We start from the raw sequence: 21,196 nt of genomic DNA, 5'->3' as shown, positions 1-21,196 counted from the left end.
TATGTGTAAAATTACTGCAATAAAGGGCGTGGAACCCATCCTTTGAAATTCTGCGAATGAACTTGAGATCTGCTCGAGGCACGCTCTTGTAGCACAGCCCTTAAATCTGTGAATGAACTTGAGATCTGCTCGAACCAAGTGCTTATAGCACAGCCCTTAAATTTGTGAATGAACCTGAGATCTGCTCGAGGCAAGTGCTTATAGCACAGCCCTTAAATCTGTGAATGAACTTGAGATCTGCTCGAACCAAGTGCTTATAGCACAGCCCTTAAATCGTTTCTATATAATGTGGGTCGTACTGCATGTAGTGATTTTTAGTGATTGTGTCGTGGGTCACTATCATTAAGTGTCAGATGGCTATATTTTCAAAGCATTTAGTCCACTCTTTTACTCAGATTTATTTATTTTTTTTCTTTAAAGAGGTCTAGGATCAAACAACTTAAGCACTACTATTCATGGTCAGTTTTCTATATAAGTTACAGGAAATTTCTCTTTTCACCGTGTTCTGTACCCTGCTTGACTTGGCACCGTGTTCTGTACCCTGCTTGACTTGGCACCGTGTTCTGTACCCTGCCAAACCTTTCAACGTCTTTCTTTTCATCCACCAAATTGACAAATTCAAGGCAGCAATGGTTGAGTTAGCCAGAATTCAAAGCAGACATGAAGATGTTGGTGAATTTCTTGTAAAAAATATTTCTCTGGTTCTGCTTTGTACAGATCAGCTCAGTAAGGGCAGTACAGAGTGGTGACATGGATTATTGCTAGAAATTGCTCAGAAGGTCTGTAAGCCGGGTTAAAGAATTCACTTTACATGCTGTTTCCTAGTGTACAGTACCTCCAGAAGCTGTCCACTCTTTAGTACAATATTAAATGGCTGAGGAATTCTGTTTGTACTGCTCCGTAAGCATTGCGTACAGCAATAGATGAAAAGTAACAGTGAGAAGAAACGTTGCAGTTAAACAAGCACTGTGTTCAGCTGTGCCCATACTCGATTAGGACTCTGAGTTTACTGACAGTGTTGTGTACAGTGCAAGTTCCTCCTTCATCGCTTGTCCTACAGCAGATGGAGGTCATGGTCCTCTTCTTACTCATCACTGTCTCTAATGTTTATTTACAGCTGATGCAGCCAATGGGTGTTGCTGTTATTTGGGTATGTTTATCAATTCCATCAATTCATCTGGCTCTTAGTTTCTGTGTTGTTGTTTTTATTTCCCTGCAGGGTTTTGATGTTTTTAATGATCTACCGTGTCCTGAAGTCTATCAGTCAAACAGGAAGCTAGTGTTTAAGCTGTTACAAAATACATTGCTGGCAGTTCTGCATGTTGTGAGCTGGGAAACTGTATCTGATGCAGATTTCAGGCAGGGTCAGCTTACACAGCCTGAAGAGCTCCTGTAACCTTGGAAACCATGAAGCTGCCACTCCAGCAGGGTAACCATGGCAATACTACACACTGCAGCAGCAAGCTGCTAGAAATGTTAAGCAGCATTTCCTAGTGGTTTCAATTCTAGTTGTATTAAAATGCTTGTCTGTTTACCGTTATATCATTACAGCACTGAATCTACGAGCACACAAAAGCACACACCCACACACTGGGACATGCTCACGTTTGCAGTTTTTACTGATACAAACTGCCAAGAAACCCTTAAGATGCATGGCGTTCTTAAATGACCCATTAGTGTTTCTAAATGAATGACACACAGCTTATTTTTTAGTTCCATACTGGGTGATTTATAAGGTCTTCGAGGCAAAATTGGTAAATGATTCCTCCGCTCTCCATTTTTTGGGTAGAATAATGTGGGTAAAATTGATTACAAAAAATATAAATCAGAATTCCTTCTTAAAATTAAGAATTTCATGTTCCTGCTGAGTGATCAAAAAACAAATCGTGAACAATGTGCTGGACAAAAATACAGATAGGATATCCGGTCTCAAAATAATACCAAACCGTGATAGAGCCACCAAAAACCAGAGATGGAGGATCTTACCATTATTACTCAAGTAGTGCCCACTTGCAGTGAGGTAAGAAGTGAAAATTAAGAACTGATGCAGGGCGTTCAGGTCATGCCTCGCTCAAATTACCAGCAATCGAGGAGAAACGCTGATGTAATAGGATGGGAAGTAGGGCACGCTGGTGCCAACCTCAACACACCTGAACTCCTTCTGAAAACAGATCAGAGTCACAGCTTCAGTGCCTTGTGTGTGTTTTATTAGCGCTAATGGCTGGTCGGTGCAGAGGATTTTTGAAAGCCGTAGTCATGCATTTATAATGACGCATTCTTTTTAAGCTGTTTTGTTTTCACAAATGCTGATAATGTGACATGATCAAAGGAGGGTTAACTGGGCCCGACCGAGTCTTTTCTGTGATTCTGTGAAATGGCTGAGTGCTTTCTCTGACTCTCTGAAACAGCTGGTTCCTTTCTGTGACTCTCTGAAACAGCTGGTTCCTTTCTGTTGGGTATACAGAGGTACTTTAATTACAGTGAATGATAATGGGGGCGGGGTGAGAGTACAGTGGTCTTTCTACGAGTTGTTTTTACAATTGGTGCTGTTTAAAAAAAGATATATATAATTTAAGCCATGCTAGATTCCATTTAACGTCTACTTTTACATTTTATGTGTTTTTAACTGTTTAAATATTAATATTTGTGATTGGCACTGAGGGACGCATCCAGTAAAGGCGCTCCGCATGGAGTGCATGATGCGCCCTATAGCCTGGAGATCGCTGGTTCGGGGTCCAGGCTATTCCACTGCCGGCCGTTTTGGAGGACGCGTGTGCTCATCTTCATCCCTCCCAAGTCAGCGCAGGAGTTATAGCGGTGAGCCAGGCTTAAAAAAATTGGGCATTTCAAATTGGGGAGAAAATGGGGTAAAAAAAACAGTTGGCGATTCCAAATTTAAAAACATATGTAATCCTTTTTGAAAGTTTTAAAACGGATCTGAATACTGCGTTCCGAATGCAACACTGCCACTTGTACACACTTCACTCAAAGAGCAGCTTGTCTGAACCGCTCAATACAGAAGTAGTTAACAGAATGGGTGAAGCATGGCCTGTCGGGGGGGTTCATTGGCAGCTTCTGTCCAAACAGCCAAGCAGCTTTACTGTGAAAGATCTGCAAAGTATATTGTGTACTGCGCAACCGCAAAAGATTCTGCAACTTCAATTTTATACATTTTTTTAAAATTGATTAAGACAACAGTCTATTTGCATTTCTATTGCTGTATTTAATACAATGTATTGTATTTACTGTATGTATTACCAAGCAAATGCAGTCAGACGCTTTTAATATCACCTTAAAGGGAGTGAACTATGATGGTGACAATAAGCAAAGTCAACTTTGTCATTCCGAACCCAGTGATTACATGTTGAAAAGTTCACCGCTCGCTTTGATATATACATGTGAGTGTTGCCAAGGACTTGGCACCAAGTGATGTGCAAAAGGGATGGAAATTAAGACTTCCATTACATAGTCGTTTGATCCATTCCTGGTTTTTCTATGAGCTCAATAAGACACAGCTCAGCTTGTTCCCTATACACTGTGGCTAATATAAATGTAAGATCTTTTTCGATTACCGCGCACATTGTATTCATACTCTTAGAAGTATGGCTTGAATTTTTCGGTGTTTATTTTCCTTTTAACGGTTTGCCTTGAAGTCTTCAGCCGCTACATCCTAATTATGAGAACATTCTGTTAAATTAGCAGGAATGAACAACACAACACGAAACAGACACATTGGAATCTATCTAGTTCCCAGGCAAGTGCGAGAACGAAATGCAAGTTAAAGTAGCATCTGGGGGAAGTGATTCATGTCATGGCTTGCTCTTGTGTTTGAATAATAAAGAAGGTGAAACAAAACCATCAAGTCAATCAGGACATCAAGGTAAAAAGAAGCGACTTTGTTTGGTAATTAACAGTTTAAGTTATTGAATCGGCTCAAAACACGGTCACGTGAACAAAAATAAAAACCTAAAACTTCAAGCCCTAGTTCTTTCTGTTTCAAAATGCTGGATCTGCATCTTTTCTAGTGCCAAATGTTACAGCAGTTTTTTTCTGGCACTTACTGTCTTTACAAGTTTAATAACTTTGATTCTGTCATCTAGGGAGGACCTTCTGTTTCTCCACGTTTTCTCTCTTCCTTTACAAGAGAGCGCTGTTTTATTGATTACGGATAAAAGACCACTAAAATAGTTACCGTATTCCTTTGAATTTAGCAGGTACCATTTAAAAAACAGGTTTGAGTCTGTTGCTGGGTAAGAGAATTGTGGTCACTGGTCGCGTTAGACAGGTGGTCGCTTAATACAGTTAAATAAAAGCACAAATATCTTTGGGAGGAATTTAAAGTGGTCACTTAGGCCAGGTGGTCGCTAAATAAAGGTAGGTGGGTGGGGCTCTGGACTCTTGACCGGAGGGTCGTGGGTTCAATCCCCGGTGGGGACACTGCTGCTGTACCCTTGAGCAAGGTACTTTACCTCGATTGCTCTAGTAAAAACCCAACTGTATAAATGGGTAATTGTATGTAAAAAATAATGTGATATCTTGTAACAATTGTACGTCACACTGGACAAGGGCGTCAGCTAAGAAATACATAATAATTAATATATATAAATTACACACATAGAGGTCATGTTAACGCAAAATTTTGCATCCTATACGCAAAATAAAACCATTGGATGAAAAAAAAATTGTCTTGCGCTCACGGGACGCATGGAATGGGAAAGGGACGCAGACATGCATATTTGTTGTAATTTACCACACTGCAGCAAAGTGACTGTGAAATACTGCAGTAGTCTCCGCGGCACTACTAAGAGAACACTTCTCCTAAGGGAACACCCTTGTGGTGAAACTGATTTTTCCCATTGTAAATGCTGTGGCTAATGGAACAGGAACTTTGCTTAAAAGAACACCTATAGTGATTAGTTCACAACGGATACAGTACTGTTTTGTAACCTGATAACGCATTATTATAAAACTTTTTAAAATGGTTTATTCAGTCTTTTCAAAAGCGACGTGAAGTGGTTGATCCCTCCCATATTTCATAAAAAGACAGGCAAGTAAGTATTTTATACATTGCCCCTGATGAGTGTCCTTTCTGCCTTTGTTTTATTATGTATGTAGTTCACTACTATTTTTACTATATAACTGTCTGTTAAAGGATTTATTTTCTAACAGTAGTAGTAGGCTACTTGCTGTCAGCAACGTATTGTATGTTTCTTTGCTCAGCTCAGATCGCTCATTTCATACACCTGCATTATGAAATTACATTTGTAGTTTTTCCAAAATTTGAAATCTAACATGAAGTACTGTATTAGTCTTGTAGTTTCTGGTAGACTTTTAAGATACCATTGTGTAGCTTCTTAGATTGCATGATGTTAAATAGCATATCGAAATTATGTTCATATGTTTTTTTTTTTTTTTTTTTTTAAATTGACTGCATCCTAATATTCTACTAGGTGATGCAAAACTTTTGGCCTTATATGTAAATTATACACATAGCCTACGGTGTGGTACTGACAACTAATGTACCGCGCAGTGCACGCCGCTCCCGTGTGTCCGGGTGCGGACTAGCGGTACTACTGTACCGCGCAGTGCACACCGCTCCCGTGTGTCCGGGTGCAGGATAGTGGTACTACTGTACCGCGCAGTGCACACCGCTCTGTGTCCGGGCGCTCCCGTGTGTCCGGGTGCAGGATAGCGGTACTACTGTACCGAGCAGTGCACACCGCTCTGTGTCCGGGCGCTCCCGTGTGTCCGGGCGCAGACTAGCGGTACTACTGTACCGCGCAGTGCACGCCGCTCCCATGTATCCGGGCGCAGGATAGCGGTACTACTGTACCGCGCAGTGCACACCGCTCTGTGTCCGGGCGCTCCCGTGTGTCCGGGCGCAGACTAGCGGTACTACTGTACCGCGCAGTGCACGCCGCTCCCATGTATCCGGGCGCAGGATAGCGGTACTACTGTACCGCGCAGTGCACGCCACTCCCGTGTATCCGGGCGCAGGATAGCGGTACTACTGTACCGCGCAGTGCACGCCACTCCCGTGTGTCCGGGCGCAGACTAGCGGTACTACTGTACCGCGCAGTGCACGCCGCTCCCATGTATCCGGGCGCAGGATAGCGGTACTACTGTACCGCGCAGTGCACACCGCTCCTGTGTGTCCGGCCGCAGGCTAGCGGTACTACTGTACCGCGCAGTGCACACCGCTCCTGTGTGTCCGGGCGCAGGCTAGCAGTACTACTGTACCGCGCAGTGCACGCCGCTCCCGTGTGTCAGGGCGCATTCAGGGTTATTTTTATGTACTTTGTTGCTCTACATATTGGACCACAGTAATGGTCTGTGATCAAAATCAATGGTTTGCATAGACGGATATAATTAGTTAATTCACTTTCCTAGTACTTCCTCGAATGACTAATACAAAGTTGTAATTGGACACATTCTGCAAAGAAGCCACTGTACCTGCATCTACCCTGACACATTGTCTACAGGTACTTTACTTTTAGACTTGCTTTTAAAGAGGCTGTGTACATGATTCTTTTTTTTTTATAAATTTAGTCGTCGCCAATTTTTTACCCCGGTTTTCTCCCCAATTTAGCATGCGCCCAATTATTATCTGTACCCTCGTCTCACCGCTCGCAACCCCCCCGCCGACTCGGGAAACGGCGGCTGGAACACGCGTCCTCCGAAACGTGCTCCTGCCAAGCCGTCATTTTTCGCACTGCAGATCCACAGTAATGCCACCAGACCTATAGTGCCGGAGGACAACACAGATCTGGCGGCTCCACTGCAGAACCACAGGCGCCCTATCGGCTCCTTGTGAATTTGACCTTGTAGTCTATGTCACGTGTGAAATGCAGAGATACTTGAGAAACAGAATATGTCCCCGTACCTTCAAGTATAATCTTCAGATGGGGTTAAACTTTAGAACAATAAAATCACACATTTATATTGCAGAAAAAGTTAATGGTTTTATAATAATAATAATAATAATAATAATAATAAAATGAGTGTTTGCATGTTTTAGAACAAAGTAAGCCAAACTTTTTTTTTTTTTTTGTTAGATTGTGCCTGTCATGGCTTTTTCAATTGAAACGAATGGTAGCAGATGATCTGAAACTAGAAATCTCGAAAGCTTTACCTGCTTCTGTTTACAGTTCTGAACAAAAGAGTGAGCGGGGGTTGGCTTTTGGTTTTGCTGCTCACTGCTTTCCTGCACTTTAAAAATAAATAAATAACTTGGTGCCGGTCCTGCTGACAGAAGATAAATGTTCGGGTCATGCTTTCATCCTGATTGGCCTGGTCACGCTGGCTCCGTCATGCTACGAAGCTTCGTGATTTTGACAGAAGCGCAGGCAGCAATAGAACTGGCGCTGGGTAAAAACAATTCCCTGCCCTGTTGAATGTAGGAGGATGTGGCAGCTCTGCTAACCTTTCTGTTTTAAAAAAGAAACTAAACAAAACCACTGCTGCTTGATTGTTTTACGCCTGAGGTGTTGCAATACTGTACGCTTCAAAGCAGCAAAACGACCTCCTTATACCTCTGGGGACGTGGCCAAGAACTGAGGTGACTCACTTCGTTTAAAATGAATAAGCGCTGTCCTCTGTTTAGCTTTTCTTTTGCTCATATAAGCACAAAAAGGCTTTAATGTCTTTTTTTCCCTTTTAAATTCAGATATGCTAATATTCAACCCTTCGAAGGTACGGTAGTTCAGCAAGCTAATTGTTATTATTATTATTATTATTATTTATTTCTTAGCAGACGCCCTTATCCAGGGCGACTTACAATTGTTACGAGATATCACATTATACATTATTTCACATTATACAGATATCACATTATTTTACATACAATTACCCATTTATACAGTTGGGTTTTTACTGGAGCAATCTAGGTAAAGTACCTTGCTCAAGGGTACAACAGCAGTGTCCCCCACTGGGGATTGAACCCACAACCCTCCGGTCAAGAGTCCAGAGCCCTAACCACTACTCCACACTGCTGCCTTATATAGCTGGCTGCTGCTTTTAATGTTTTACAAGTAAAAGTGACCAATCTTGATTTGCTCAAAATGAGTTGCTGTGGGTTGCCTTACCACCCCCCACCCCCAGCATGGTAATGGAAAAAAATATATACTCTAACTTGCATAATAGAGAGTAAGGGAAATACAGCAGCACGCCATTGTAATATAATACAGTGTACTGGTTTGCCTGGGTTCTGGAGTTTAGCTCTACATTGCTCGCAGGAAGATTACCCATACATTGCTTATTTATTTCTGTATGAGGAACGTGACCTCAGCACTGAACTGCTGCCCAGGGCATGTTGCCAGCAATGTACAGGCTGTATCAGGCTCCCTGTAAGGGAATCACTGTGCACTCTTCACAGGCTTGGCAGTACACGTGTAATCATGACCAGCTCATCCATCCAGCTTTAAACAACGCTGTCAAAGATAGTCACAAAATAAACTGACAAACTGTTCCGTCTTTTTATCAATGTCCCAGCCAAACATTTCAGATAATGCCTTCATCAGTGTTGGGATTGTTTGATAGCTACAATTTTAGGTACTAATGAATGATTGGAGCTATCGCTGTTAGTATAAATGTACAGTACATTAAATGAGGAGAAATGTACAGCACATTATTATTATTATTATTATTATTATTATTATTATTATTATTATTATTATTTATTTCTTAGCAGACGCCTTTATCCAGGGACTTACAATTGTTACAAAGGGGTGGAAATAAGGCTCCTGTTGCATTGCATTTCCACCCGTTCCAGGTTTTAATATGTTTATGCAAGATGGTGTAAAGTATTCTTGAAGTAAATACTATACAGCTCAAACAGTTTTTAAATGAGATCAGAACAATGAACTATTTCCAGACTTTCATAGATAGACTGATACATTTTGTATGAGATGCCTCAGTGTATCGGCAACAAGCTCAATTGTGTCTTATTAAATTCATAGTTCAAACCATAAATTCAAACCATGAATGGATCAAACTGCTATGCAATGGCAGACTTATTTCCATCTTCAGGAACAGTATATTGTGTAGATTGTTCAATTTGTAACTTTTTTATACTACTGTACCTGTACCCTATGGAAATGATTACATAAAAGCTCAAAATCCTTGGAATTCGTAGTCATTTTATTGGACAGCTACACATTTGATGATCCAATCCTAAACTCTGACTTGCAGCTGAAACATATACCCAGACACAACATTACATATTCTTAGAACTAAAGTTGCCTACACCAACACTTGAGACATGTCTTACTGGTGAGAAACATTCAGACTTTAATAAAATATATATTTAGATTTGGGGGGAGTGCAGAGGGGCTTGAACTGTTGATTTGATTTTAAATTTGTTTCCAAGTATTCATCTTGGAAGTCTCGTAAACGTAATTGGGATAGGAAATAGCTGGAGGATAATTGATTATGTGCCGTGGAACTTTGCTCTGTGAATCTGAGGGGGGTGGTTTTAACACTAAAGAGAGAGAAAGGCAGACTTGCAGCCTTTTCTGCTGGGAGAACACTCCTGCCTATCGTCCGGTTCCATTATGTCACAGAGGAGCCTTGTATCGAGCAAGACTGCCCACTGCGCCTGTGGAATCCCTTTATGACGTCGCCGTACATGACGAGATGAATCACTCGAGTGGATTGCTTCACTGTGCACTGTGCGGGGACCTGTTCATTTTTAATCTCATTCCGAGGCTTTGCAGTTCCCTCTTTGATTCGCTGCTGTAAATGGATACAGTAGATGTTGCAGAACGACTTGTTTAACAATATACTGTAGGAGTCTCTTTGGTCAAGGGAGGGAGTGGTAATGCCAGCCCTCACTTGCAGATCATGAAGTGTTGCTCCACATTCCATAATCATTCCCCTAACCTTTTGAATAGTCTCTTCTAGCCCCTTTCGTTGCAAACCTTGAGATGCAAGTACAGTAGCAGTGCTGCACGTACCGAATTATTCCATTATTAGGGTTGGGCTGTCCACAGAATACAGGTGCTGTCAATCAGGGGAGGGTCATTGGTGTTGATTGGGCTGATTTTTCCATAACAAGTAGAGAAACAGCTGCCTGGGTTTGTGATGATTGCTGTTTTTCTTTAGACACTGTGGAGAACAGCAATCCAGTGCAATCATTCCCTAAGTTTTAGCAAACGTTAAGCAGATCAAAATATGCAACAGCCACTGTCTAACTCTTGACGGCCCTTCTGCCTGTTCTTTTTTTAGTTTCTAATTAAAAGCACCAGCGTTTCATCACTCGTTATGAGATGATGAGGATACAGCTGTGAAGCGGAGCCAGTCACAGAGATCCTGCTTCGCTATGTGTGGCCAGTCTCTCTCTGCCATGTCCCACACACTGCCTCTTTATTTACGAGAGGACATACTGCGAAGTGAGGACCTGTGGGGTTTTATCTGATTTGTAGCACTGGATCAAGAAGCACATGGCACTTTCCTGTTTTACAGATGTTTCCATTGTAATTCAGCGTTTCGCAGTGCATGTAAATCAGTGATGCAAGAGAGAAAGTGTGCTCAGTGTACAACGTTGAGACAACAGTCCAACACCTTTTGCTTCCTCAACAAAGATATGTACAAGCTTATTATTACATTATAAACAATCTGGTCAACTGATTTGCAAGGAAGAGTTTCCCATTAATTGACAACGTACATCTCCTTGGTCGTTTGCTGTGTACTGATCATTGAATTAGGTGGAGCTGTTTTCATTTGCTTGAATTCTTTTTGGTTTCTTCCTCATATTCTGTATGTTTCTCTTTGTGCAGGATCCACTCCTGCTGTATGTGTAGAAAGGATTTTATAGTGGGCTAAGCTACTTGAGTTAATGTGTTTTGTGTGTTAATGGCATGCAATGTAGGGCTGAAATAGAAAGCTGAAACTGCATCTTTTTCTTTTTCTTTAATTTTCCAGGAGAAGCAGCATTTTACAATGGGGGCGTTTCTGGACAAGCCGAAGACAGAGAAGCACACAGGCCACGGCTCTGGGAATGGACTGCGCTTTGGGCTGAGCAGCATGCAGGGCTGGCGCGTGGAGATGGAGGATGCCCACACGGCAGTGCTGGGGATCCCACATGGCCTGGACAACTGGTCCTTTTTCGCCGTCTATGACGGGCACGCCGGCTCCCGGGTGGCCAACTACTGCTCCAAGCACCTCCTGGAACACATCACGGGCAGCGAAGACTTCTGGGGCATAGAAAAGCCGGGCACTGCCTTGGAACCCACGGTGGAGGGCGTCAAGAGCGGCATCAGAACTGGCTTTTTGAAAATCGACGAGTACATGCGCAACTTCTCGGACCTGCGCAACGGCATGGACCGCAGCGGATCGACAGCGGTGGCCGTGCTCCTCTCTCCGGAGCACCTGTACTTTATCAACTGCGGAGACTCGCGGGCCGTGCTGTACCGCAACTCGCAGGTCTGCTTCTCCACGCAGGACCACAAGCCCTGCAACCCCCGCGAGAAGGAGCGCATCCAGAACGCGGGTGGCAGCGTGATGATCCAGCGGGTTAACGGCTCGCTGGCTGTGTCGCGCGCCCTCGGGGACTACGACTACAAGTGCGTGGACGGCAAGGGCCCCACGGAGCAGCTGGTGTCCCCCGAGCCCGAGGTGTACGAGATTCCCAGGTGCGAGGAGGACGAGTTCGTGGTGCTGGCCTGCGACGGGATCTGGGACGTCATGAGCAACGAGGAGCTCTGCGAGTTCGTCAAGTCCAGGCTGGAGATAATGGACGACCTGGAGAAAGTGTGCAACTCCGTCGTGGACACCTGCTTACACAAGGTACACAGCACGGCTACCACTGCCGGAATGGGAATGAGTCTGACATTGCATAGCAGTTTGATCCACTGCGAGTGTAATAAGACACACCTGAGCTTGTTACCTACACACTGTGGCTAATCAAGCTAGTATTAAAACTTGGAATGGGTGAAACTGCTATGCAATTGGAGTCTTATTTCCATTCCTGCACTGCAAAGCATATGCAATTAAAATAATAACAACTTGCATTGTGAAACTGGGATTGTTAATTAAGCTGCTTAATACTTAAAAACTGGTCTTGTTCCAGAAAAAACATGCTCCATCCCATCTCACTGGAGTCTTTCTCAGTTAAATGTGTTGGGAGAGTGTAAATTAACTATTATTTTCATGGTGTTTGACGACTCATCCTGGTGGAAACACCTGGTGTTGCTGTATGTGAAATATTTCTGCTCATCTATCTGCGTTTATCATCTGCAGTTTAGGTCAAAGTGCAAGTGGAATGCACACACAGCCTTGCTGACTCCCTAACTTTATGCTCTAAAGCAGATCTTACTGAACTCCACTACCCCTGCCCCACCCCAGGACTGTAACTGGCAGAGATAAGAACAACAGAGCACATGCAATCCATTAACTCCGTCTCTCAGACTGTCGAAAGGAGTTTTCAGACTTGGAGAAGTGTTCAGATTGAATGTAGAGTCAAATACGAGTTCTTTTGACAATATCGTCTTCCACGTTTTGCCAACATACTGTAAGGAAATCTACAGTGACTCTAAATTAAGACTGGTATTCATGCTTTGTATCCTGGTTATTTATTTATTTTTATTTATTTATGTATTTATTTATTTATTTGTTTATCATTATTATTAATGTTCAAATAAGTAAATGCTGCATATCTAACCTCCGTGAGTGTGTGTCTGTGTGTGTGTGTGTGTGTGTGTGTCTGTGTAATGGCCTGGACCTGCTGTACTGTGTTTTGAGGGAAGGCTGTGTGGGACTAACTCTCTCTCGCTCTCTCTCTCTGTCTCTCTTTCTCCTCTCCTCTTTCTCTCCTTTCTTCTCTTCTCTCCTCTCTCTCCTCCCTCTCTTTCCCCTCTCTCCTCTCTCTCTCTGCAGGGAAGTCGTGATAACATGAGTGTGGTGATAGTTTGTTTCCCGAACGCTCCCAAGGTTTCAGAGGAGGCAGTGAAGAAGGATGCTGAGCTGGATAAGTACTTGGAGTCACGCGTGGAAGGTAAAATTAGCTCATGTGTTTACTGCTTGTGGTCTGTGACCTGAGACAGGGACAGTACACCTTGAGCATTGCAGCAGCTTGCTACAGGTATGGAATACCACAGCTATCTTAACCCAATGTATTCTTCTGCTTCTTCTTTAGGCGCAATTTGTACACTGTTTTATGTTTCTTTTTCGTTCATCAATAATACATTAGAAATATAGTAGACCTCAATGTTGAGCTTCATTCCTAGTGTACTGTTTTTTTTATATGTGTACTGGAAATTCATGGGGAGCTAAATAAAGAACAACCTTGTGTATTGTGTGATACAGTGCTAATGTAGGACTTGGAGCCCTGCCTGCTTTCTGTATAAATACTGTACGTGACCCAGTCATCTGCTTCATTAGAACAGGATTGACATGGCTTTTGGTTGTCCATGCACATAACTAAAAAACCTGTACAGTTTAAAAAATAAATACAAAACTGTGTTTGAGGATGAAGTACGAAGACGATTAGTGTGACAGCTGTAATGTTATTGAAGACATTTGATGAATGAGATCTGTTGAGATGCAGCCATAGTTGTGAATTAGTCTGGGTATATGTAGGGCAGGGTTTATTGTCCACTATCCAGTAGCCAGGGCACCTTGGTTATCCACCTACACTTCATGAACAGTGTCTCGTGGGATCTTTTTAAGGTCCACAAAGTAGATGCTGTAACATCTCATCCAGAGTATCAGCTCTGACGCTGCTTGCTGTTGCAATGGTTGAGTTCTGGATTGGAGGGAAGTGCGCCCCCTAATGACACTCTGTCACTCGTAGCTGGTACTGATCTGAAGGACTCCTATGTGCTGAGCAGAGCCAAACTGTTTGAGTTCTTGTGTGTGTGGCTGCTGGCTGTCAGGTGAACATAACAGTGTTTTTCATAGGTACTGTATCTGCTCAGATCTACTGATTTAATAGTCCAGTGCCCTTTAACCCTTTCAGTCCTGAATTATTTTTGTCGAGCTGAAGAATGCAAAAGTTATCTAATTCAAAAAGAAACTCCTTGATTGAGTATACATGAGAACAGGACAAAAATATTTGATTTGGTAAATGGGACTTTAAAGTCTCATCTACTTTAAGAACTCTAAACCACACTAAGATACGGACTAAAAGGGTTAAACCAGCACCCTCCCTAAAGCAAGTATGCCAAAGTGTTCTGAGTGCTTCTGGAAGCACATGCCAGGGATCTCAGCCCAACACACACACACACACACACACACACGCACACAGGCTGAGTGTGTTGCATGCAAAGCTCAAATCCTCACACGGAAATGTTGAGCCTCTAATTCTCTGGCCGCTGCTCCGTGATGCTGTGATGGAAACAGACACGCATGGATTGAGCGTGGGATTAGCTGGAATGCAAAGCAAGGCTTCACAGTTTCCAGAGCAAGCTGCGTGCTGTTAAATCCCAGTGAAGAGCTGGCAGAACCCGCTTTTGCAGGCTGGTTTGATGAGGTGTTGCAACAGGGTCTCATGGTATTCCTAAAATATTATGGCTGATGAACCTGTGGCCTGCCAGAAAATGTTAACTATGCAATGAAATGCCACCCCTGTCATTTATCATTCCTAAAGATTATTCATTTTTGGAGTCACATTACACTTGCTTGTTAAAATATTTTGTATATATTTAAAGTGAATGATCATCTATTCAGAGGAGTATGTTGTGTTTTTGTTTTTGTTTTTGTTTTGTGTTTTTTTTTGTTTTGTTTTGTTTTTTTACATAGTACACAGTGCTGTCGTTGTCACATGTTGTAGGGTGTTTTTTCATGAGGATATTAATCTTTCCGCACAGTGCCCCGGGTTATCAGATGTTATAGTAGCAGCAAGCGAGTCCAGTTAGAATGCTGAAACATTATGGTAAATGTTTTAAAATGTTTTAAGAATCTCAACATGCTTTTCCAATCCAGGTTGTTCATTTCCCAGTTTGTCTGTTTTAAATCCCCACAGTTCTGCTTCGTTTCCTTGGCCATTTAAACATTTGGCAGGAGTCTTAAGTAAAAAGGCTTGCGTTGTTAAATAAACACTTCTCTTGAAATTTGAAAAGAGCAATGGAATAATGAAGCCTGGGTGCTGCAAATACCAGAATAGCTGCATGTCCCCCTTTGGTTAAAAAAAACGCATTGGCTGGCAGACAGCATGTAACCACTGCAAGTATTCCAGGATTCCCTAGCAGGTCACAGCGCTTATTAGAGACTCTCCTTTCAATCACAAACACAGCTCCCTGTACAGGGTTCGAGAAGCTCTCCTTTCAAGCACAGCTCCCTGTACAGGGTTCGAGAAGCTGTCTCCCGACACGTCTGCTCGCTTGAGCTGGAGATGTGTACTATAACTGCAGTATCTGTTTCCTCCAGAAAATTATTATATTAGTTCCAGTTTTTATTTGAATTTTCTTTTGGAATCTTTTGTGGTTTTCATTTTTGGATATAGGCAGTCAGTTTTGAAGAAGCTACAAAGATAATGAATGTGTCCCTCCCTCCTCCTAACTGTGTATGCATACACCTCAGAGAGAGGGGTTAAGGCTACTGGTTCACGTATGAAGGACGGGGGCTGTTCCACAGATACAGAAGTTGCGCATTTCGCTCCTGTGTGTTAGTCTGGTTAGCAGAATGCCCTTGATGGAAATTCCAGTTGTATTACACACAGTACAGTTCATTGCACTTTATGATTCCCTGCTAGGGTTGTATTTTTACATATACACACTTACAAATCGAAATCTGAACTACAGACAGATGGGACGAATGCCTTCAGATTCGAATACAATGGCGGGTGTACAGCATGTCGAGAACAAGCTTCATCATGTTTGAATGAGCGCTTCTCTACAGTGTATGTAAAAGCTTGTGGTGATTCGGGAGAGAGAGCTAGACAGCCAGGGTGCCTCCATAATGTACAATCTGACACTGTCAATGACGCGTGCTGCAGAATGCGAAGGACATGGCTGCAGGCCAGAGTGATGTACTTTTTCATGTTACCGATGGCTGTGATGGCTGATCAGTCATGGCAGGGGATGTGTGCCACTGACATGCCTGGGCCTTGTGGTTTAGTTGCCTAGTCATAGTAGATACAAATAACATCACGTTTTGCATACAGAACGGTAAAAAAAAATCCCTGGTGCTTTCTGTGTAATACATTTTTGGGATATTGTGGATGATGACCATCCAATTTAATTTTAGGTGCATGAGCAACACGTACACCAGAAAGAGGCGGCCTCTATGGAAGTCCCTGACATCTTGAACACTACCGAATTGCTTCTTTCACGCAACTTACTCATTTACTGCGGGAGTGACAGTCAGAAAGTGTTGCCACATACTGTAGGAATGACCTTTTGTACCCAGGTTCAATTCTGGTGTGTGGCGTTTTAGATTTTTTGGTAGGTCAGACTAGCATTGCTGGGTCTGAGTGTTCAGTAAGGAGCTTTATCTGTTCAGAGCATCCGTGCAGTCCAGCCATACCCCACCCTGCTGCAGAGCTCTTATTTGAGGCATGGTTGTACTTCATTGCTGGGGCTGAGTGTTCTGTAAGGAGTTTCGTCCGACTCTCCCGCTGACAGACTTTTTAAATAGATGAATAATGTGTGTCTGTGTCTTGTGTCTCTCCCTCTGTTCCTGTGTTATTTCAGTGGCTTAACCTGTGGAACTTAATATTGTGTAATGCCCCTGTATAATATTGCGAGACTTATTTCTGTACAAGACTCTGAAATTAGTTATAAAAGGGAGGTTTGCAAAATTACTTGTTCAGTCATACCGGTCTATCCATCCCAGCTGCTCATTGGGTCTCCACGCCTTATCGACAGTGCTAATGACCTGTCGTTTCTTTTTATATATCATATATATATATATATATATATATATATATATATATATATATATATATATATATATATATATATATGGACTGGAGAGGAGGGCTATAGTGGAAAATTATTGACCTGAGGGAAGACTATTGTTATCGACAGGGGGCTATAATGCCCGAAGCTGCAGACTCCCTGCATTGCACCCTGGAGGTAGCAATAGTCTTCCCAAAGGGCATTTCGTTTTCCACTATGGCTGAGTCTGCAATACCTATTTAATACATGAATCAGTCAAGAAAATAAGTGTGGCAAGGTTGGATATTAAATACGACTTTATTTTGTTTAAAGGTATGTACTGTGTTATAGTTAACGTGTCGTCTCTTTAGTTTTGGAAAGTGATATTTTCACAATCATATCGTTCTGAATTAAAATACTACTTCTGTTAAAAAAAATATAGTACTGTACCAACAAAACCAATTCTAAATGGAAGCCTACTTATTTTAAAACAGTCCTTTCAGATATGTATTTTTGATATTGTCCGTTTTGCAGGGAAGATACAAGGGTTGGAACGGGCCAAAATGAAATAATCAGATATCCGTCACATCCGTTTTATAGGGTCGGAGGCATTTGGCATTCTCCGATACCCCTGCATTGTTATCTGCCAGTGTACTAAACATGTTTAACTGCATGCTGTCATCGTCCCTGCAGCCAGAGTATGATCATCCCTGATGAAAAATGAAATGTTGTGATCGCACCAAGCAGGCTTTCCGCTCCAGTGGGTGCCCCAGGACTGTAATGTACAGCACACATATTAAAATATTAAAGGGCCATGCACACCGGACGCGAGCAAGCGAATTCGAGGCAAATACAGTATGCACACCAGGAGCGAAGCACGAGTACATAAAAAAAAAACGACAACTGTAGCTAGTCATGAACAGAAAAGACTGTCTCCTTTTGCGGCAACAAAATACAATAAAACAAAGGAAACAGTTCGGGGAATACCACCGGCTTGTTAAAGAGCTAATGTGATTGTTATTGGTCAAATTATTAAAAGAAAGAAGCGTCATTTTACAGAAATACAAAACCAGTGTGTGGCGCTCCCCGTCACTTTGACTAAAATTAAGGTGAAATAAAGAGAGATGACATACCATCCAATTTCCAATTGTTCTGCTATTTCTTGCCATGTGGCGTCCTTCTTTTTATTGTCTTTATAACCACTGACACTGGCATAAAGAACATTTTATTTTTCGACTTCAGTAATTTAAATTCTCATTAATTATTATTTTTATTTTTTATTTATTTTATTTCTGTGGTAATCGCTGCATGAGTGAGACAGTGACAGTCTGACAGCCACTACCTTTGACCTTATTTCTGATTGATCCTTTGCGCCGCACGAATACTAATTTATGTATTTCTATATTTGTTCGCTTCATTCGTGCCACTTGTGGTGTGCATTACTCCATTAAAATCAATAGTTTTCATTATTTATTCACTCGCTTGAGTCGTTTGCGTCCTGTGTGCATAGCCCTTTAACATGGAAGCCCACGCCCATTGACGCTTTGATTTGGCATTGTATGCTGCAGAGCTGCACTTACTCGCCAACCTTTAAGAATGTGTTTCGTTAACATTTATGTATTTAGCTAAATCTTGACTTTATTTAAATCTAGGAAAAAATATGCAATTTACATTAAATCCTGAAAAAAAACACATGTTAATACATTGGTGTTTTTTTTTTTTAAATTTTTTTTTTACACTTGTCACCCCATACATGGATGTTGCCATTTTGTCTCTGTTCACTGCAGTTTCACTGACACGCGCCACTTGTAACATTAATTTCTCATTCTACAAGTCCTAGAGTGATCGTCAATGGCTCATTTGAAAGGTAAGAACTTGGGACTAATTAGCTGTCATTTATGTTTTTATTTAAAATGTTCTATCCATTAAAAAATAATAATAATAATTTTTTACAGAACCGCCCTTTAGTCAAAGTCGCAGCCCCCACTGATGTAGAGCACTGCCAAACAAGGCTAGTCGAAACCAGGCTCAATACTGTCCTCTAACAGTATTGAAATCCCTCCGTGGCTCAAATACATGCAAGCACTGGACCCTCTAATATTATCCGTAGACTGGGTGGGGCAATCAACTGTCTGAGCTCAGGAAAAACAATCCAAAACCTGATCAAAACATCACTGTTCTTCTTTCAAACACCTGTTTGTATGTCAACATACTTTGTGAGTTTTGGGTCTTGGGTCTCATCCTTTGCCGTTCTACATTCCTAGCAAGCAGAAGGCTGGCTCGTTTCAAATCCTTGGCTTGGCTTTAGAAATGGAGGCTCCTGCTTAAGGATTTTTCTTTCTTTTCCTCCAGAAATCATTGAGAAGTCTGGTGAGGAGGGCATTCCGGAGCTGGTTCATGTAATGCGCAACCTGTCTGTGGAGATCATCCCGAACCTGCCCCCAGGAGGAGGCCTGGCCAGCAAGTACGACCAGCTTGTACAAAGCACTGCTTTACCACATTACCTGCATGGAAGATTTTAATAGGAAGGGCTCCACTTAGAACTCTTGGCCAGAGTGGACTTCTTAGTTAGGAAAGAGAACACATTAGGATGAGGATTTTTATTTATTTATTTATTTATTTATTTATTTTTAAAGATAGTGGTTGTTGGGTCTGATTTCATTGCCACACTACAATATAGATTGTTGTAATTTAAATTGAATGAAAGTCTCATAAAACAAGTAACAAACAATCTGTTACTAGTTGTGTAAGTTTAATATTTCCTTTCACAAAAAGTGGTGCATTTTGGTGAACAGGTGTCTCAATAAATCTGTCTAAGTGTTCAAAAACTAGGGTGCAAATATGGAAAAGAAATGACTAGTACTGGGGTTTCAAAAGAAAACTACTGTAGACGTGTCTTATAAAGAGCATAAACAACAAAGTGTTGGGAAATAACCCACAGCTGCACATCCTCCACACCTCTCTGCAGTGTGTTATTCGGTAATAAAGGTTCAGTGCAGGTTACAAGTGGTTCTGTTGTTCAAATGCATGCTTTTAAATAACCCACAGCTGCACATCCTCCACACCTCTCTGCAGTGTGTTATTCGGTAATAAAGGTTCAGTGCAGGTTACAAGTGGTTCTGTTGTTCAAATGCATGCTTTTAAATAACCCACAGCTGCACATCCTCCACACCTCTCTGCAGTGTGTTATTCGGTAATAAAGGTTCAGTGCAGGTTACAAGTGGTTCTAATGTTTAAATGCATGCTTTTAAAATGGGTAGGGAATCCATTAATGTTTGTTAACTCGGAATGTCAATGACAAAGCATCCAAAACCGCAACATGGTCTATACAAACAGATTAAATACGTTATCAGCTTTTTGTCTGTTTTTTTTATATCGATTCAATAACTTCTAATATGTTTAAGTGTTCGGTGGCTACATCTAATCAAGATGAGAGTTTATTTTCTCTTGCACTCTTTGTATGACAGACCCAACAGATTGCATGAGAAAACATTTTCATAACAATTGCAGGCAGAGTTCAGTCTGTCCTGTTTTCTGCCATTCAAACCCGGAGTAGAAGGTAGTGTGGAGATGACTGTGTCTGAAGCAGAGCAGAGCCTCATGAAGGAGAGATGTTTATAGCGCCTGCTGTTCCAGGCTGACAGATTCTGATGTTCCTGCAGATTCAATAGAAATGAAGTGCAACAGCTGTGAGCAAACATGCCTGCTGCTAACATGATACACGATTCCCAGCCTCTATCACCTCTCATGTACCCTTCTGAAGATGTAAAGAAGTCTTTATTTTTAGTTGTTTATTTATCCCTACCCATCCACATTTCTGTATACTGTGAAAGAAAAGAAAAATCGAAATGCACATGGACCCCGAGTGGCTCACCTGGTAAAAGCACGACGACGTGGAGTGTAGGGTGAGTCCTACAGTCAGGGCACGGGAGCGTCCTGGCTGTGGGGTGTCTGGAGGGAGCTCGCATTGGTTCTGGCGCTCCTGCGGGTTAGGGAGGCAAAACCAGAAGGGTCTGTTTCTTCACTGCAGTGAGGGGTAAAAATGGTTGGACATTCTAAACTGGGGGTAAAAAATATATATTAAAATAAATAGAAATGCAGATTATTATGCCTATCGGTTTTGGAGCTTCATAAACATCAATGGTAAAACCACAGCTGCCAGGTAATAACACCCTGCATGCTCTCTGATGTGTCTTTGACTTGTCTGCAGGCGCAGTGTAATTGAAGCTGTGTACAGCAGGCTGAACCCACACCGGGATGAGGATGGGGTGAGTGTCTCGCTTTCCACTTCAATTTGTTATGATCCATTGTGCACTGTGTGTGGCTGATTGAGACAGGGAACTGCCCCTTTTTAATATCCAAGCTGCTCCCAAGTCTTTACT

The 21,196-nt window shown here is 42.1% G+C and overlaps 1 protein-coding gene across 3 annotated transcripts in view; it reads left to right on the top strand.

The window, feature by feature from the left end:
• LOC117402298 (protein phosphatase 1B-like) overlaps positions 1-21,196 on the top strand; it is a 63,624-nt gene that overhangs the window by 32,535 nt on the left and 9,893 nt on the right. For all 3 annotated transcript variants that reach the window (XM_034003296.3, XM_034003297.3, XM_059024718.1), the window contains exons 2-5: positions 10,921-11,784; positions 12,874-12,991; positions 19,167-19,278; positions 21,025-21,082. In XM_034003296.3, the coding sequence (XP_033859187.2) occupies positions 10,939-11,784; positions 12,874-12,991; positions 19,167-19,278; positions 21,025-21,082 (1,134 nt within the window). In that variant the 5' untranslated portion in view covers positions 10,921-10,938. The remainder of the gene's footprint in view (positions 1-10,920; positions 11,785-12,873; positions 12,992-19,166; positions 19,279-21,024; positions 21,083-21,196) is intronic.

The sequence above is a fragment of the Acipenser ruthenus genome, chromosome 5, assembly GCF_902713425.1.
Source record: "Acipenser ruthenus chromosome 5, fAciRut3.2 maternal haplotype, whole genome shotgun sequence".
Classification (NCBI taxonomy): domain Eukaryota; kingdom Metazoa; phylum Chordata; class Actinopteri; order Acipenseriformes; family Acipenseridae; genus Acipenser; species Acipenser ruthenus.
This window is presented reverse-complemented; position numbering and strand designations above follow the sequence as displayed.